This window comes from Aquarana catesbeiana, linkage group LG06 (genome assembly GCF_042186555.1).
Source record: "Aquarana catesbeiana isolate 2022-GZ linkage group LG06, ASM4218655v1, whole genome shotgun sequence".
Taxonomy (NCBI): domain Eukaryota; kingdom Metazoa; phylum Chordata; class Amphibia; order Anura; family Ranidae; genus Aquarana; species Aquarana catesbeiana.
In genome coordinates, this window is record NC_133329.1 from 16819442 (window position 1) to 16835145 (window position 15704).

Consider the following 15704-nt stretch of genomic DNA (forward strand, 5'->3'; position numbering starts at 1 on the left):
ACACCTGTGCAAGACTGAAGGGGAGGCCGGAGGTTATAAATAATCTATATACAGTACTGTGTTCATTATGCAGTAAAAGAAAAGCATTAAGAAAAGTCCAGCCTCACAAACCTGATAGCCATTGGCTTCCATAGAACTAGTATTACTTCCAACAGGCTTTGCTTCTAGAAGCCACCCAATGAAAAACAACCAACAGACAGAAATCTTTCACATAAAATGTCATTTTTATTCCTCACAATATATCCTTTTAAATTTTTTTATTTTATATTAAATCTCAATCATTTCATTATTGACAATTTATATAAATATATATGTTTTCAGTACAAGAATCAGAACATTAAACAATCAGGAGGACCATTACAATGTAAACATGACCGGCACTTAAAAAATTTTTGGATTAAAAAAAAAAAATAGCATGTTGTCAAAAATACCCCTCTTGTATCTTTTCACAGAAACATAAAAAAAGTCAAAATTTAAAAAGTAAAAAAATTAAATTAAAAAAAATAAAGTTGGCATCCCAGAGGAGAAAGGTGTCACTGTGCGGTGAGGATGGCGTCTCTGCTGCGCAGGAGGGTGGCCTGCTTGTCCATGAGTTTACTGAACAGTCCGTCTTTGTTTTTCAGCAGCTGCTCGTGTTTACCGCACTCCACCACCCGGCCCTGGTCAATCACTGCCACCGCGTCCGCGTTCTGGATGGTGGAGAGGCGGTGGGCGATGATGAGGACCGTCCGTCCATCCATCAGCCGGTCCAGGGCTTCCTGAACCAGGAATTCGTTTTCTGCATCCAATGCGCTGAAAAAAAGAAAATATGTGAAAATAAATACAATTTTTTTTTTTTTTTTTTTTTCCAAGAGGATTTACTCCTCCACTTTGGGAATGCCCAAAAACCAATAATATGAAAACAGAGTCAGAAACTGGGACAGGAAAGATCTCACCACTCTCCAACATTGAAGGTGTTGACAGTGAATGGAAAAGAGCCTACAAAACTCCCCCTATAACTGGAACAGTGTTTCTCAACTCCGGTCCTCAAGGCGCCCCAACAGATCATGTTTTCAGGATTTCCCTCAGATGAAACAGCTGTGGTAATTACTAAGGCAGTGAAACTGATCAAATCACCTGTGCAAAATAATGGAAAGCCTGAAAACATGACCTGTTGGGGCGCCTTGAGGACTGGAGTTGAGAAACACTGAACTGGAATGTCACTTTTGGGTGGAGTGGCCATCATGAGAAAAACGTTGATTGACTACGTGCACACGACCTGGCAGCATATTCCATACTAGACATGTGCACTGACAAAAAAAAATTGTTTTCGTTTCATTTGTTTTTTGGCTTTTTTCGGAAATTCGGAAAACTGAAAATTCGGATTTTCAAATTTCCGAATTTCGGATTTCTGAATCTTTGGAATTTGAAAATTCAAAAATCCGAAAAAAAAGAAAGAAAATCAGTAAAATTCGAAATAACTATTAAATTATAGGTATTGGAATTTCCTTTCAAATTTGGCTATTTGTGAAGGTAAGGAATACAAATTTATAAGTTACGAACTATCTGAAATAATGAATGCTCTATCTAAACAAATGGAATGGAACAAATTAATAAAAATTATAAAAAGGTTTTATTATTATTGTTATTATTACTAGATCATTACGCTCCATTCATTTAGATACGGCATTCGTTATTTCAGATAATTCGTAACTTCGGATAAATTCGTACTCGTTACGTACACTAACAGCCAAATTTGAAAGGAAATCCCAATACCTATCATTTAATAGTTATTATTAGTTAGTTATTTCAGATTTTCGGGTTTTCAAATTTTCAGATTTTCATTCTCATTCTTGGATTTTCAAAATTTCCGAATTTTGAAATTTATGAAATTTCCGAATTCGAATTTCCAAAATGTTCCAATTTCCGAGTTTTTGGAAATGTGAAAATTCGGAAATTAAAAAAATTTGAAATTTTGAAATTTCGGAATTAACGAATTTGGCAAAATTGGTTAAAAAACTAATTCGGAACTAAAACGAATTGCACATGTCTATTCCATACAGGAGTGACTCACGTAAAGCTCCTGACACTCAAATAGAGCATGTTCTTCTCACCATGGGTGACTCTAGTCCAGTGGTAGCTGGTGATTAACTTTTTTGGGGGGCGGTGGCAAACAAATCCCCACCCTCAGGTCCGCACTCACCTCTCCATGGTGGGGGCACCATGGGTTTCTAGGCTTCTCCTCCCGACCAACCCAATCCACCTCCTGTTCTGATTGGCCAGGAGGAGAAGCCGTAAGCCAATAGTGAATTTTCATTCGCTAGTGTCAGAATTGGGTGGGTTCCCAGCCTTTTTCAAGCTAATGTGGCTTAAAAAAAATACCACAAAAAAAACGCGCACACACACACACACACAATCTCGCAGTGCATTATGGGGCGTTCCATGGCGCTCGAATTTGCCACGAACGCCCCATACGTTTGAATCGTTTGCGAGCAAACAAACACCTGATGTTCGACTCAAACATCGGGCTCATCCCTAATGAGGATGCTCTACCCTGCTCCTTCTGACCCATTTCACCTGCTACAGGTATATCTACAATTAAAGCCTCGTACACACGATCAGATTTTCCACAGACAAAGCGCCCGACTTTTGTCTGAAGGGCGTTGGCCAGGAACTTGTCTTGCATACAAACGGCACACAATTGTCGGCCAAAACAAACACGAACATAGTGACATACTACGTGGTTTTTCATCTTATTAGCGCCACCCTTTGGGCTCCTTCTGCTAATGTTGTGTTTGGCGAGCATTGATTCCGAGACTTTTGTCCGACGGACTTTGTGTACACACGCTCGGAAAATCCCACAACAGACCGTTGTCCGTGGAAAATTTTAAAGGCAACCATCCAACATTTGTCCGCAGAAAATCCAACACCTATTGTCCGATGGAGTGTACAAATGGTCGGATTTTCTACCAACAGGCTGTCATCACACAATTCCGATCGTGTGTACGAAGCTTAAAGGCCTAAAGCAAATGAGTGGGAAAGAAGAGCTAGGTGGATTATTCTCAATAACACTACAAAAGATAAAGTTGTTTTTCTACCAACAGAACAGCAGTGTGCAACTTTCTATTATGGCAGGAGGACTAGTTTGGGAGAAGCAGATCCTGAAGATGGGAGCCCTCATTGCTGGAGGTGGTGACAGCGAGGGACCTTCGAGTAGTACTGGGAACACAGTGAGCCCAATAACATGGGATACTTCCCCGATGGTGTTTGGACCTCTTTACCAGTCTACGAGAAGAGCGGATCAACTGGTTCACGTGAACTCTTGTTTGGAGAGAATTAGACTGATCCACAACGTATCACATGTGGAATACTGCCCACTACTTTAACAGTGTATTGGGGTGGCAATCAAAATGGATGGCACATTGGTGTGCATGCTGCCATGTCTTGCAGTAATGTTCATTTTAACCAGTACTACAGCAATGCTCAAAATGTGAGCTGACGCGTTTTCTTGCTTAGCACTATGGAGACTTTCTATGTACATCACTTTGCTTTATGCAAGAAAGATTTCTCCAGAATATGAAGGGGTTGTGATGTTTGGACTCTGGATATAGATCAGCTGAATCTCAGGCTGTTGTAATTCTAAATCCTTTTTTTTTTATTTTTTACAAAGCCGATATAAGATTATTACCTTGTTGCTTCATCCAGGAGGAGAATTCTGGGATCCTATGTAGAAGAAGAATACTAAGTTATAGTACACAGTGAGACAACTAGTGAGGAGCTCAACACATTTGGGTGAACATGAGAAAAGTTCAGGTGTCCAATCCAAACCCTACTGAAGTCAATAGGAACTAAATGTTAAAAAAACAGTTCTGCCATGTTCTCGGCCAGTGATGGCAAACCTTGGCACTCCAGATGTTTTGAAACTACACTGTAGAGGGCAAGAGCATCATGGGAAATGTAGTTCCAAAACATCTGGGGTGCCAAGGTTCACCATCACTGTTCTAGGCTAATAGGTAAGGGATTGTCAAACAAATGGAATGAGGAAGGGTGAAGGTGGTCTGCGGAACAAGTAACAAAGCAAAACACATTTTTACAAAATTTTGTTTGGCGGTCAGCAACAATTATAGTAATACTTAAAGTAAAAAAAAAAACATTAAAAATGAAAAACGATTAAAATAGCATGCTTGGGGGATTCCCTGGCCCTGCTTTATTAAGTGGTACATCTGTACAATGTATACAACCTACTAGAGCAACATCAACATTTACACAGAAAATAAACGTGCTTAAAGCGGGGTTCCACCCAAATTTTTAACATTATCTCTATGCATTCTCTTCCTTGCCTAGATGCTGACATGTTGTGTAAAAAAATTTAAATCGCCGTAATTACTTTTTTTTTTTCTAATCTTCTTAACACTTCCTGGTTTTCCTCCCATGGGAGTAGGCGTGTATCTAGCCTCTCCCAGACCTCCCACAGTCCCCTGGGAGCTAGTCTCAGGCTTCCCAGCATGCATTGTGCAACAGCGTCATCACAACATCTCGGTGAATGCTGGGAGCACAGCATTCACCGCATCCAGGAAATACATGCTTGTAGGCTTCAAATGCCCATAATAAAGATGGAAACCGCCTTCAGTGAATTTTATAAGTTATTCTTTACAACTAAATCGGACACAGGCGGACTTATTACACAGAACATGTGAGTAGATAATCATGAGAAGAAAAGTTTGTGAATGAACTCAAAAAAAAAAAAAAAAAACGATAGATAGGCGGACCCCCGCTTTAAATTGCTACCATTATGATTGTTCCTGACCTCTTCAAGAGGTTGTAAACCTCAAAAAAAAAAAAAAAAAAAAAAAATTCCTGCAAGACAAAAAGCATAATGAGCTAATATGTATCGCATACTAGCTCATTATGAAATACTTACCTTAGAACGAAGATGTTGCAGCGGTCCCCGCACACTGCTGTGACGGCTGACATGTTTCTCGGAGCTTCTTCTGGGTTTGCGGGCTTCCTGCGCTGTGATTGGCCAGAGCTGCGATGGCGTCACTCCTGCGCATGTGCACAGGAGCGGCCAATCATGGTAGGGGCCCTGAAGAAATGGCACCAGCGGGCCGTTTCTTCAGTGAGCATGCACCGATGACGTCGGCACGAGCGAATACCGTGAATATCTGTTATATCCATCTATAAAACTGTGCAAGTTTAGGAGCTATTCGCAGTACCTACAGGTAAGCCTTATTATAGGCTTACCCGTAGGTACAAGTGGTATAACAGGATTTACAACCACTTTCATTCTGTTTGTAAACCAAGCAACCAGGGTTTAAAAATGACCCTTGCCCTAGATGATTAAAGGCCTGATGGCCAAAACGCATTGGATTTGTTGATATAAGATGATGTTGTAGCCGACTTCCATGGCACATGACTTCCATGGCACTCTCTCCCTTTTTTTGCAGGGTTTCCCTTTATCTATTCCAGACCCTTGCCCTAGATGAGGGTCTGGTATAGATATTAATGGGGGACCCCCACAAAAAAACAAAAACACACACACAGGTTCCTTCTCTAATGCATACCAGGCCCTTTAGGTCTGGTATGATTTTTTTGGGGGGACCCAATGCAAACTCCAAAAAAAAAAAAAAAAAAAGGGAAGAAGAAGAAAGAAGAAGAAAGAAGAAGAAAGAAGAAGAAAGAAGAAGAAAGAAGAAGAAAGAAGAAGAAAGAAGAAGAAAGAAGAAGAAAGAAGAAGAAAGAAGAAACACAGCTTATGGTCTTTTCCAAATGGATTTCATCAGGGAACCCCACAAAAAAAAAAATACACATAGGGTATCCTTCTCTAATTCATACCAGGTCCTTCAAGCCTTGTGTATGTTTTATGGTGGGCCCAATGCAACTCCTCCAACCAAACAAACAGCTTGAGGTTCTCTCCAAATAGATTTTATTAGGGAAACCCCCCCCCCCCAAAAAAAAAAAAACACACACACGTGGTTCCTTCTTTAATGCATACCAAGCAATTCAGGTCTGGTATGAATTTCTTGAAGTCCTCGTCAAGTGGATTTTATTGGGGAACCCAAAAAATAAATAAAAAATAAATAACAAACAAGGGGGTTACTTCTTTAATCCAATGCCCTCAAGGTCTGGTATGAATTTTTGGGGGAATCAATGCAAAAAACACCCCTTTCAAAAAAGCATACCACACCCTTGTCATGCAACCAGGCAGGCCAGGAAGGGAGGGGGCACGAGTGTGCTCCTTCTCTCCTTAACCACATGAACCAAAAATAAATGGTTATCCGGATGCTCATACAGCCAAAGTTCTCTCCCAACTTGTGTTCAGAATAAACCTCAATCTCTTCTCTATTGACAGTTGAGCTGTGTAAGGTGGAAAGGTGAGGTGGTGAAGTCATGATCCTCACCTTATCCAATCAGATAACACCTTATATTCATTAAAAAAAACCAAAAAAAACACAAGACGTTTTATGAATGACAGCAGTGCCCAGCGACTGACCCCATGTGTTCAAAATGCAGAAGGGTAGCATCTTGGCACAGGACCCAGAAGACCACAGCAATTCTCTACTTCCACAGCTGTCCCACAGGTAAAGAATGTGTGTATATATACATACACAATATATATATATTCTCACACATACAGTATGTTTACAGCCATATATAGACTGTGCATTGGTCCAAGCCAGACCAATGTTTCCATGCAATAGAAACAATACATGGAGTTCAGCTTTAAGAATGTCCTCTTAAGGCATCCAGGTGTCCAGAGGTGAACAGGTATGGGTACCCACAATAAAAGTCAGCCAATGGTGTCAGCGACAGAGTAGTCCTACTTTGATCCTTTCCTCTAATCCACAGCATAGGAAGAATAGAATATAAAGTTGTATGGCACCAACTTGAACTGTACCATTGCCTTAACCTAATGGGATCTATAAACTGTTGAAGAACAGCGCCTCCTAGGGATCACAGACTGTAGCGCATTTTAGTTTACCTTAAGAAGTGCTCGGGCGATGGCTATTCGTTGTTTCTGACCACCTACAAATTGAAGAAAACACAGAAGTTCAGGAGAACAGTGCAGGAAAAAATAATATCTGTGTGCAGTGGCGTCGCTAGGGGGTGGCTTTTGGGGCTATAGCCCTGAATCTGGGGCCCATAGCCCCGAGTCTCTGCAGGGGTCCCCAAGGGGAGGGGAGGTTCTCTGGGGAAACTGATGTAAGGGGGGGCTCTCTGGGGACCCTGATGCATGGGGGGCTCTCTGGGGACCCTGATTTTAAGGGGGAGGCTCTCTGGGGTCCCCAATGTAAGGGGGGTCTCTGGGGACCCTGATGCAAGGGGGAGGCTCTCTGGGGATATATACACATGCACACACGTATATTACTGCTGTCCCAGATTATTTCCGAGGCTCTCCGGCGCCCCCCACCTCTGGCCACATGTGGTACTGCATGCAATAGAAGTCAAAGCGGAACTAATTATTTTCGTTTCCATTGACTTCTATGGGGAAACTCGCTTTGATATACGAGTGCTTTGGATTACAAGCGATCTCCTGGAACAAATTATGCTCGTAATCCAAGGTTCCACTGTACTTTTGGAGAGGTTGGGTGATTTCACTGCTTGATTTACAACAGGAAGTGGCAAGAAAACTCTCCAATTGTGAGGGAAACTCCCCTCTTAGACAGTTGTCACTGAAACAAAGTGCACTCATTTCAATGTTTTTCTAGATCTCCTGTGCTGGGGTCGACTATATACATGACAGGAGCTCTAACCCTTCCCTACTCCATTCAAAATGAAACATTTTGTTTAGAGATATATTTTAAGCTAGTGGTTCTCAATCTTTTCGAGACCAGGGTCTGGTAAAACATTCCAACTGTAAAAAAAAAAATTGTTTGTTCTCAAGCAATAAAAGAATGGGAATAAAAACTATGTATTGAAATGCTGGAAGGGGATGGGGCTGGGTGTCACTGTGGGAGGATGGAGGGGAGGTTGTGGGGTGGGTTAGGAAACTGCAGCAAACCTGGTGACCCTGTAGATTATGAGATCTATGGAGGAAAATGAAAATCACTGTGGATCACTGTTGGAGGTTGGGGGTACTATGGAGGACTGGAGGCTCTGCAGCAGGCTGGGGGGGGCATTGTGGGAGGCACTATGGGGGCCGAGGGCTTTTAAGGGGGCCCTATGGGAGGTACTATGGGAGCTGGGAAGCATTGGGGTGGGTTAAGGGATCTGCAGCAGACTGGAGGCCTGGGAGAAGGGAGGTCATGGCCTGGTAGTGTGCCACAGGCTGGTGGCTTATTGTGGCTGGGGGGGCATTGTGGGAGGCACTATGGGAGCTGGGAAGCATTTAGGTGGGTTAAGGGATCTGCAGCAGACTGGAGGCCTGGGAAAAGGGAGGTCATGGCCTGGTAGTGTGCCACAGGCTGGTGGCTTATTGTGGCTGGGGGGGGCATCGTGGGAGGCACTATGGGGCCGAGGGCTTTTAAGAGGGCCCTATGGGAGGCACTATGGGAGGCACTATGGGAGATGGGAAGCATTGGGGTAGGTTAAGGGATCTGCAGCAGACTGGAGGCCTGGGAGAAGGGAGGTCATGACCTGGCAGTGTGCCACAGGCTGGTGGCTGAGGCTGGGGGCTTATTGCGGCAAGCTGCCTGGCCCTGTGAAGGCTGATGGCTCTCAGAGGGTCCTATGGGAAGTACTATAGGAGCTAAGAGGTACTGTGGGAGGTTAAGAGATCTTCAGCAGACTGGAGGCCTAGGAGAAGGGAAGTCATGGCCTGGCAGTGGGCCACAAAACTGGTGGATGAGACGGAGGGGTTATTGTGGGAGGTTAGGTGGCACTATGGAGGCTGAGGGGGCACTATAGGAGCTGGGAGGCACTGAGGGAGGTTAAGTAATCTGAAGTGGGCTGGAGGCCTGGGAGAAAAGGAGGTCACGGCCCGGCAGTGGGCCACAGGCTGGTGGCCGAGAACCACTGTTTTTAGCTATGCTTAGGCTTTTTACAGGCTACAGAATCATCTCATCTCACTGCACAAAAAGCTTGTTAGACAATATAAAGCTGACAACCAAATATGGAAGAATGTGTTTGCAGGGCAATTGCTTGGAGTTTTGTTATGACAGGGCCTCTTTACAAAGTAAGTCACAAATCTACCTGACAGCAAGACGCCTTTCTCTCCAACCACCGTATCAAAGCCTTTCGGAAAGTTTTCTACAAAGCTCAAAGCATTGGCGATGTCAGCGACCCGCCGGATCTCCTCTTGGGTGACGGAGGATGGGTCTTCTGCCCCATATGCAATGTTCTCCGAGATGGAGCAAGAAAAGAGGACTGGTTCCTGCAACAAGAATATAGGAAATAGAAGACCGTTATTGTTAACTTATGTGTTGTCCAAACATTGATTAGCAAAAGGACCCCGACGGCCTTAATTTAGGAATCCTGATTTTTTTTTTGTAATGAGAGATTGTTACCCTCGATTTATTTTTTGCTACAGCCACTTTATTGTAAATAAACTTGGATATTCTCAATTATGAATTAACCTGATCAGCAAGGAAATGAAAGTGAGGTAGAATAGTAGGATAGAGTAAAGCCAAGGTTCCTCTTGGACTTGTTCCAGAATTTTTACGACTGCTCTGCAGAGCAATGTACCAGCCATATGACAATGCTTCCATTGTGGGATTATGGGAAGGAAGACATTGGACAATCGGGTGAAAATCAGATCCCAGAGGTGGTTGCTACATTTGTTCTCTGTACAGAGCAATTTTGCAAAAATGGAAAATTAACAAAATTGCCTTTAAAATGTAATTGAACTTGGACTTAAAAACTTTCACATGAGGAATTCTTATGCCCCGTACACACGAGCGGAATTCCCATCTGTAAAATCTTGGATGGCTTTTCCGAGGGAACTCCGCTCAAGCTTGGCTTGCATACACACGGTCACACACCGAAAAATAGAGAACCTGCTCTCAATCTTTTGCTGGCTGGAATTCTGCCAGAAAAAGTCCGATGGAGCGTACACATGGTCGCAATTTCCGACCAAAAGTTCTCATTGGACTTTTGCTGGCAGAATTTCCGCTCGTGTGTACGGGACATTGGACAAAATTTTTCTAAAGGGAAGATTATATGACTTTTTTTTCAAATGCCAGCAAGATTATCGCATGGCTTTGTCAATAAACAAAGTCGTGTCATACAGTTAAAAAAAAAAAACAACTGGTTGACAAGTAAATTAACAAATAAATTCACTGAGGCCAGTTCCCCAGTTTTCTCCATTGCAAATAATGAACTATACCAAAAATGTGGTGGTATTGGCACTGGTTTTGGTGAAAGTGAGCAGTAAATAGTTATCCAAAAACTTTCTGTAAAACAGATTTGTTTTTGACTGGCTGGTTTTAAAGGTTTAGGACTGGTCTGCCAATCACGGACTATGCGTTTTTTTACTGTTAAGAGCGATAAGGATGTGGAACCCGCATTGACAATTGGTGGTGTTGGCAGCGAGTGTTAATAATTTAAAGAAAATCATTTTTTTTGGATGATCATATTAGTGATCGCAAGAGATACAGGGATATTGGAAATGGTATTGAGATAAAAGACACATCCACACCCTCACAGGGTGAACTGGATGGACTGGTGGCTTTATTCAACCTTGACCAACTATGTACTGAAACTATGTAACAGTGTCTTGACACTTCATTGGCTGCATGCTTAGGGACTGAATAGGTAGTAAAGCAAGGATGTCCATGACAGCCCTGGAGATGGCAACTTCAAGAAAGTAGGCAATATCATACTCCCTATTCCTGTCCTGATATGTTGCGGTGTAACCAGTGGGAGCTGTTTTTTTTTTTTTTTGGGTTAGGGAGGGGGCAGCAAACAATGCACCCACAGCCACCTCCCCCCTCGTCAGTCGGGTCAACCACACGACCCCCCCGTGGGTCGGTTGGGTCAATTGCAACTCTACCCCCTCCTCCTGGTCGGTCAGCCCCTTCTATGGCACAGACAGCGCTTCCTTCCTCCCTCCTGGGCGGCAGCTTCCCGTGTCTCCTCATCGCGGTAGCCACACGTCTCCTCCCTCCTCCTGGGCCAATAGGATCACTTTTGGCCAATCAGGAAACGGGTCTCAAGACCCTCTTCCTGATTGGCTGGGAGAAGAATCACTGTCAATTCACTCGCTATTGTCACACAACTGGGTGGGCTCGGGGAGCAGAGCCCATCCTTTTTTTAAGCCTATTAAAGCCTCTGGCTCTAATCATGCTTCAAAAAAAAAAAAATACAAACACTCATTGGAATCCATGCGTCCAGCGCCCTGCATGTAGATTAGGGGGCCGGGCGCATGGATAGCTAGGCGGTGCCCCTAATGGAGCAGCCGCCACTGATTGCAACATTGATTTCGCTCTACAGTAAAACAGACACCATAATTCTGAAACATGTAGCGAAATTCTTCTGTGCATTTCCTGGTTATGGCCACTAGCTGTCTTGCTGCAAAGTCTCCTTCTTGCCTACTACAACGTGAGAACATTTTCAGTTCCTCCTTCTGCATTCATTGTTTTCTTTTACAGTCATATGACCAGGGCTTTTTTTTTCCTCGGAGAATAGGTTCAGGAACTCCCCCCATCTGAGTCACCCCTTGTCTCCACCCCCTACCCACCTCTGACCGTCCCTTGATTCCACCCCCTACCCACCTACCAGTACTGCTCCTTTTAGAGAATACTGAACCAAGTATCATTTTGTGGGGCTAAATCATTTGTATGGAACATGTTAATGATAAAAAGAAAAAGCAGTAAAATAGATCCCCTGCAGCCAGGAATAGAATCCCAGTAATAGATTCCCACACAATAATAGACTCCCACAGCAAAAATGGACCCCACCCCAACAATAGATTCCCTGCAGAAACAGTGAACTACCCACAACAAAATATCACACCCAGTAACAAAACATCCACCCAAGCAACTTTAGACCCCCCCAGTAGCAACAACAGATCTCCCAGCAGCCAGCATCAATAGATCCTCCAGCAGCCAGTAAAAATAGACCTCTCCCTCAACAGTAGATCCCTTCCAGTAACATAAGACCCCCCCCAGCAACAATAGATTCCCCATCAGCAACAATAGACCTTCACACAAAATCAGATCCCCACCAGTGACAATAGATCCCCCAGCAGCCAACATCAATAGACCCTCCAGCACACCCCACGCTATTACATACATTCAGTGCTGGAGGTTCCCACTGAAAAAAAGCCCTGCATATGACAGTCACCAGTCTTTCAACATTCATAAAGCTTCTGGAAACTAACATCAAAGGCCTCTTTAGGAATCAATCACAGAACCGCAGTCATACATTCTTGGATTGCTGCCACATACTCAAAATGTGCGCCTTTCAGGACACTCTTCAGTCAGGGAAACAGAAAGAAGTCTGCAAGCACCAGATCAGGAGAGTGCAGTGAATGAGAGAACAGGCACGCTGCACAGAGTCAAGCATTGGACCACACAGATCGCACAGTACGCAGGCATGCAATTGTGAAGCAACATTCACTGCCTAGTCCTGTGCAACTCTGGCCGAACACTGCGGATAAGTCATAGCAACCATTTCAAAACTTCCTCATAGAATGTGTTCATGGTTTGATCCACAGGAATAAATTCCTTATGGATGATGCCATCGTTGTCAAAGAAGGCCATCAACATTGTCTTGACCATGGACTTTTGCAGGGGACTCTTTTTGGGTCACGGGAAAGACAGTGAACGCCATTCCATTGATTTCCGCTTTGATTCCGGATTGATCTCGGAGCACCAAGTCTCATCCCCTGTGATGATGGTTCGCAGAAAGGATGCATTCCTGGTCACACATGGCAATTAAATCTCCAGAGGTTTCCACCAGTTTTGCGCTCGATCTTATGCTTACCCAAATCTTCGCAGGTGATGGTGCACATCATGTCCTTGCTAATGCCCAATTCCTCCAACATCAATCGTAGAGTCAGTCGCCGATCTCGTGCCATCATTTATCATGCTCGATCAGGTCTGGGGTTCTGCTTGTCAACGGCCGGCTCAAACGTGGCTCATCCTCAGTCATTTCCTTCCCATCGTGAAAGCATTTGAACCAGTGAAACATTTCCTGCTCACAACTTCTGTCCCCTACACCAACATTTCATGCATCTCTCCCTCACCGGTTTCCCCAATTTGTAGCAGAATTTGATGTACACTTGTTGCTCCATTGCACTGTGACCCTACCTCACAATGACTACATTCGCAGCAGGTTTATCCTGATTCTCACATGTACTCCACGCTAGGTGACCCTTTGACATTCCCGGGATAACCATGTGCATTCGCAGCCACATGCCCCATGTTGCCATTGAGATATTGGAACCACTGTACTTTTTAGACACACCCCGTAGAAGTGATAGGTCTCACCTGGCTGACTGTCCCGATCTTGGAGCGTAACCAGAGTGGATTCAAGTGGCGCACATCATGACCGTCAATGTGGATAGACCCTAAAAGAAAAGCCAATATATAAAAAAAGTTGTATGATGTAGACAATAGGGTTTACGGAAGAAGGTGACCCAATCTAAAGATTACCATCTAAGCCTAGACTTGTATGAATTTTCTAAAATGGAATAATTGACCTGTGGTTGTGAGCTAAGTGACAGCCAATCACAGTGGTCAAGTGATCACGCAGTTCTTCCCATCACCCTGGACGCAAGGACCCAGTTAAAGGGACATCAGGGCTTAATATCAAGTGATTAAAGTGAGTCTGTTCTTTATGAGGCAAAGTGGCAGGTTCAAAAATGTCATATCTCTACCCTGTCCATATTTACACCCCTTTACACTTCTGTCACCATGAATGCCAGTGGCAATGAAGAGAGGGACCCCAGTGTAAGTTCCAAGTCATCCCGATTTAAGATTGTTCCCCCACCCAAATGTGACAGCACTGGGTGCCCAAGCCGCCAATCTCCAAAGCGTAATTATGTAGAAGTAGAATTATACACACATGGGCAGGGCTTATGGTCCAAAGTGGGGACCCTCAGGAACATGTTTACAAATGCCCGGGATGCAGCCATGGTCATGTGAGCATCAGCATTAAGGCAGCATTCTACATAGAAGCAAGCCATTCACCTTACACAGTTCCATATTAAGCTCTTTACTATGAAGCGCTCTTCCCATGGCACTGTACATCTTTACTTTCTCAATGCAGCATTTTGAGGGGGCGCCACAAAGTCTGTGTCCCGCTCCACCAGCACAACCTTGATTGCCACCTCACTCCCAGTGACCATCTGTTTGTGCAGCAAACTATTAAACATTAGTGGATCTACTTCTTACTCTCCTCTTCTTCTCGTACCTCCAGACCAAGTGCATAAATTCTTCATGCTGTGATATCGGTCCTGAGTGTGGGGTATCGGCCACAAGGGAGGGTGTCAGCTCACCGACCCCCTTGCTACCAGGGTTACCATCACCCAGGCCAAGTACTAACTCCAACTGGCTGGCTGCAATAGCACTCTCCACCACTAGATCTTGGCAATGGCATGTTAGCCAAGTCTTCCGCCAACTCCTGTGCACACTGATCCCCTGTACAGTGGCCTTCTCTCCTTCATCCCCTTTCAGTTGTACAAGCCCTGGTTCTTTGGATACGACATTACATAGAACTTCAGACCAGGCACCATTGAGTTAAAGTGGCTCTAAAAGGTAAAAGGTTTTTTACCTTAAAGTGATTGTAAAGTCTTGTTTTTTTTTCTATAAAAATAACAAACATGTGCTATACTTAGCTACCCTGTGTAATGGTTTTGCATATGGCAGCCCGGATCCTCCACTTATCAGGTTTCTAGCTGGAGGTCCTGGCCCCTCCCTCCTGTCGAGTGCCCCCACAGCAAGCAGCTTGCTATGGGGGCACCCGAGCCGCCGCTCTGTGTATCCATTCATGACACAGAGCTGCTGTTTGCCCCCCCTCCTAATTGGCTAACTGAGTTTGATTGACAGCAACGGGAGCCAGTGGCGCCGCTGCTGTGTCTCAGCCAATCAGGAGGGAGAGTCCCGGAAGGCCGAGGCACTTGTGGACATCAAATAGATATAATAAGAGAAGCCGCGCTAAATTAGTCCCAATTATTGCAAAAGGACCCTTGATTGAATATTGTAACCCCCACCTCTGTAACCCCCCTGCTCATCTGCCCCACCTCTGTAACCCCCCTGCTCATCTGCCCCACCTCTGTAACCCCCCTGCTCATCTGCCCCACCTCTGTAACCCCCCTGCTCATCTGCCCCACCTCTGTAACCCCCCTGCTCATCTGCCCCACCTCTGTAACCCCCCTGCTCATCTGCCCCACCTCTGTAACCCCCCTGCTCATCTGCCCCACCTCTGTAACCCCCCTGCTCATCTGCCCCACCTCTGTAACCCCCCTGCTCATCTGCCCCACCTCTGTAACCCCTCTGCTCATCTGCCCCACCTCTGTAACCCCCCTGCTCTTCTGTCTCATCACTGTAACACCACTGCTCATCTGCCCCACCATTGTAACCTCCCTGCACATCTGCCCCACCACTGTAACCTCCCTGCACCTTTGGCCCACCACTGTAACCCCACTGCTCATCTGCCCCACCTCTGTAACCCCACTGCTCATCTGCCCCACCTCTGTAACCCCATGCTCTTCTGTCCCATCACTGTAACCCCCTGTACATCTGCCCCACCACTGTACCACCCTGCTCTTCTGCCGCACCACTGTACCCCCTGCACATCTGCCCCACCACTGTACCCCCTTGCTATTCTGTCCCACCACTGTA

The 15704-nt window shown here is 44.8% G+C and overlaps 1 protein-coding gene across 1 annotated transcript in view; it reads right to left on the reverse strand.

The window, feature by feature from the left end:
- Nucleotides 1–205: 205 nt before the first annotated feature.
- The window catches only part of ABCB10 (ATP binding cassette subfamily B member 10), a 68910-nt gene continuing 53411 nt past the window's right edge, over nt 206–15704 (reverse strand). The window contains exons 9-13 of the mRNA XM_073635387.1: nt 13350–13429; nt 9112–9292; nt 6962–7005; nt 3668–3702; nt 206–792 (exon numbers count right to left, since the gene is read on the reverse strand). Coding sequence (XP_073491488.1) covers nt 534–792; nt 3668–3702; nt 6962–7005; nt 9112–9292; nt 13350–13429 — 599 coding nt within the window. The 3' untranslated portion in view covers nt 206–533. The remainder of the gene's footprint in view (nt 793–3667; nt 3703–6961; nt 7006–9111; nt 9293–13349; nt 13430–15704) is intronic.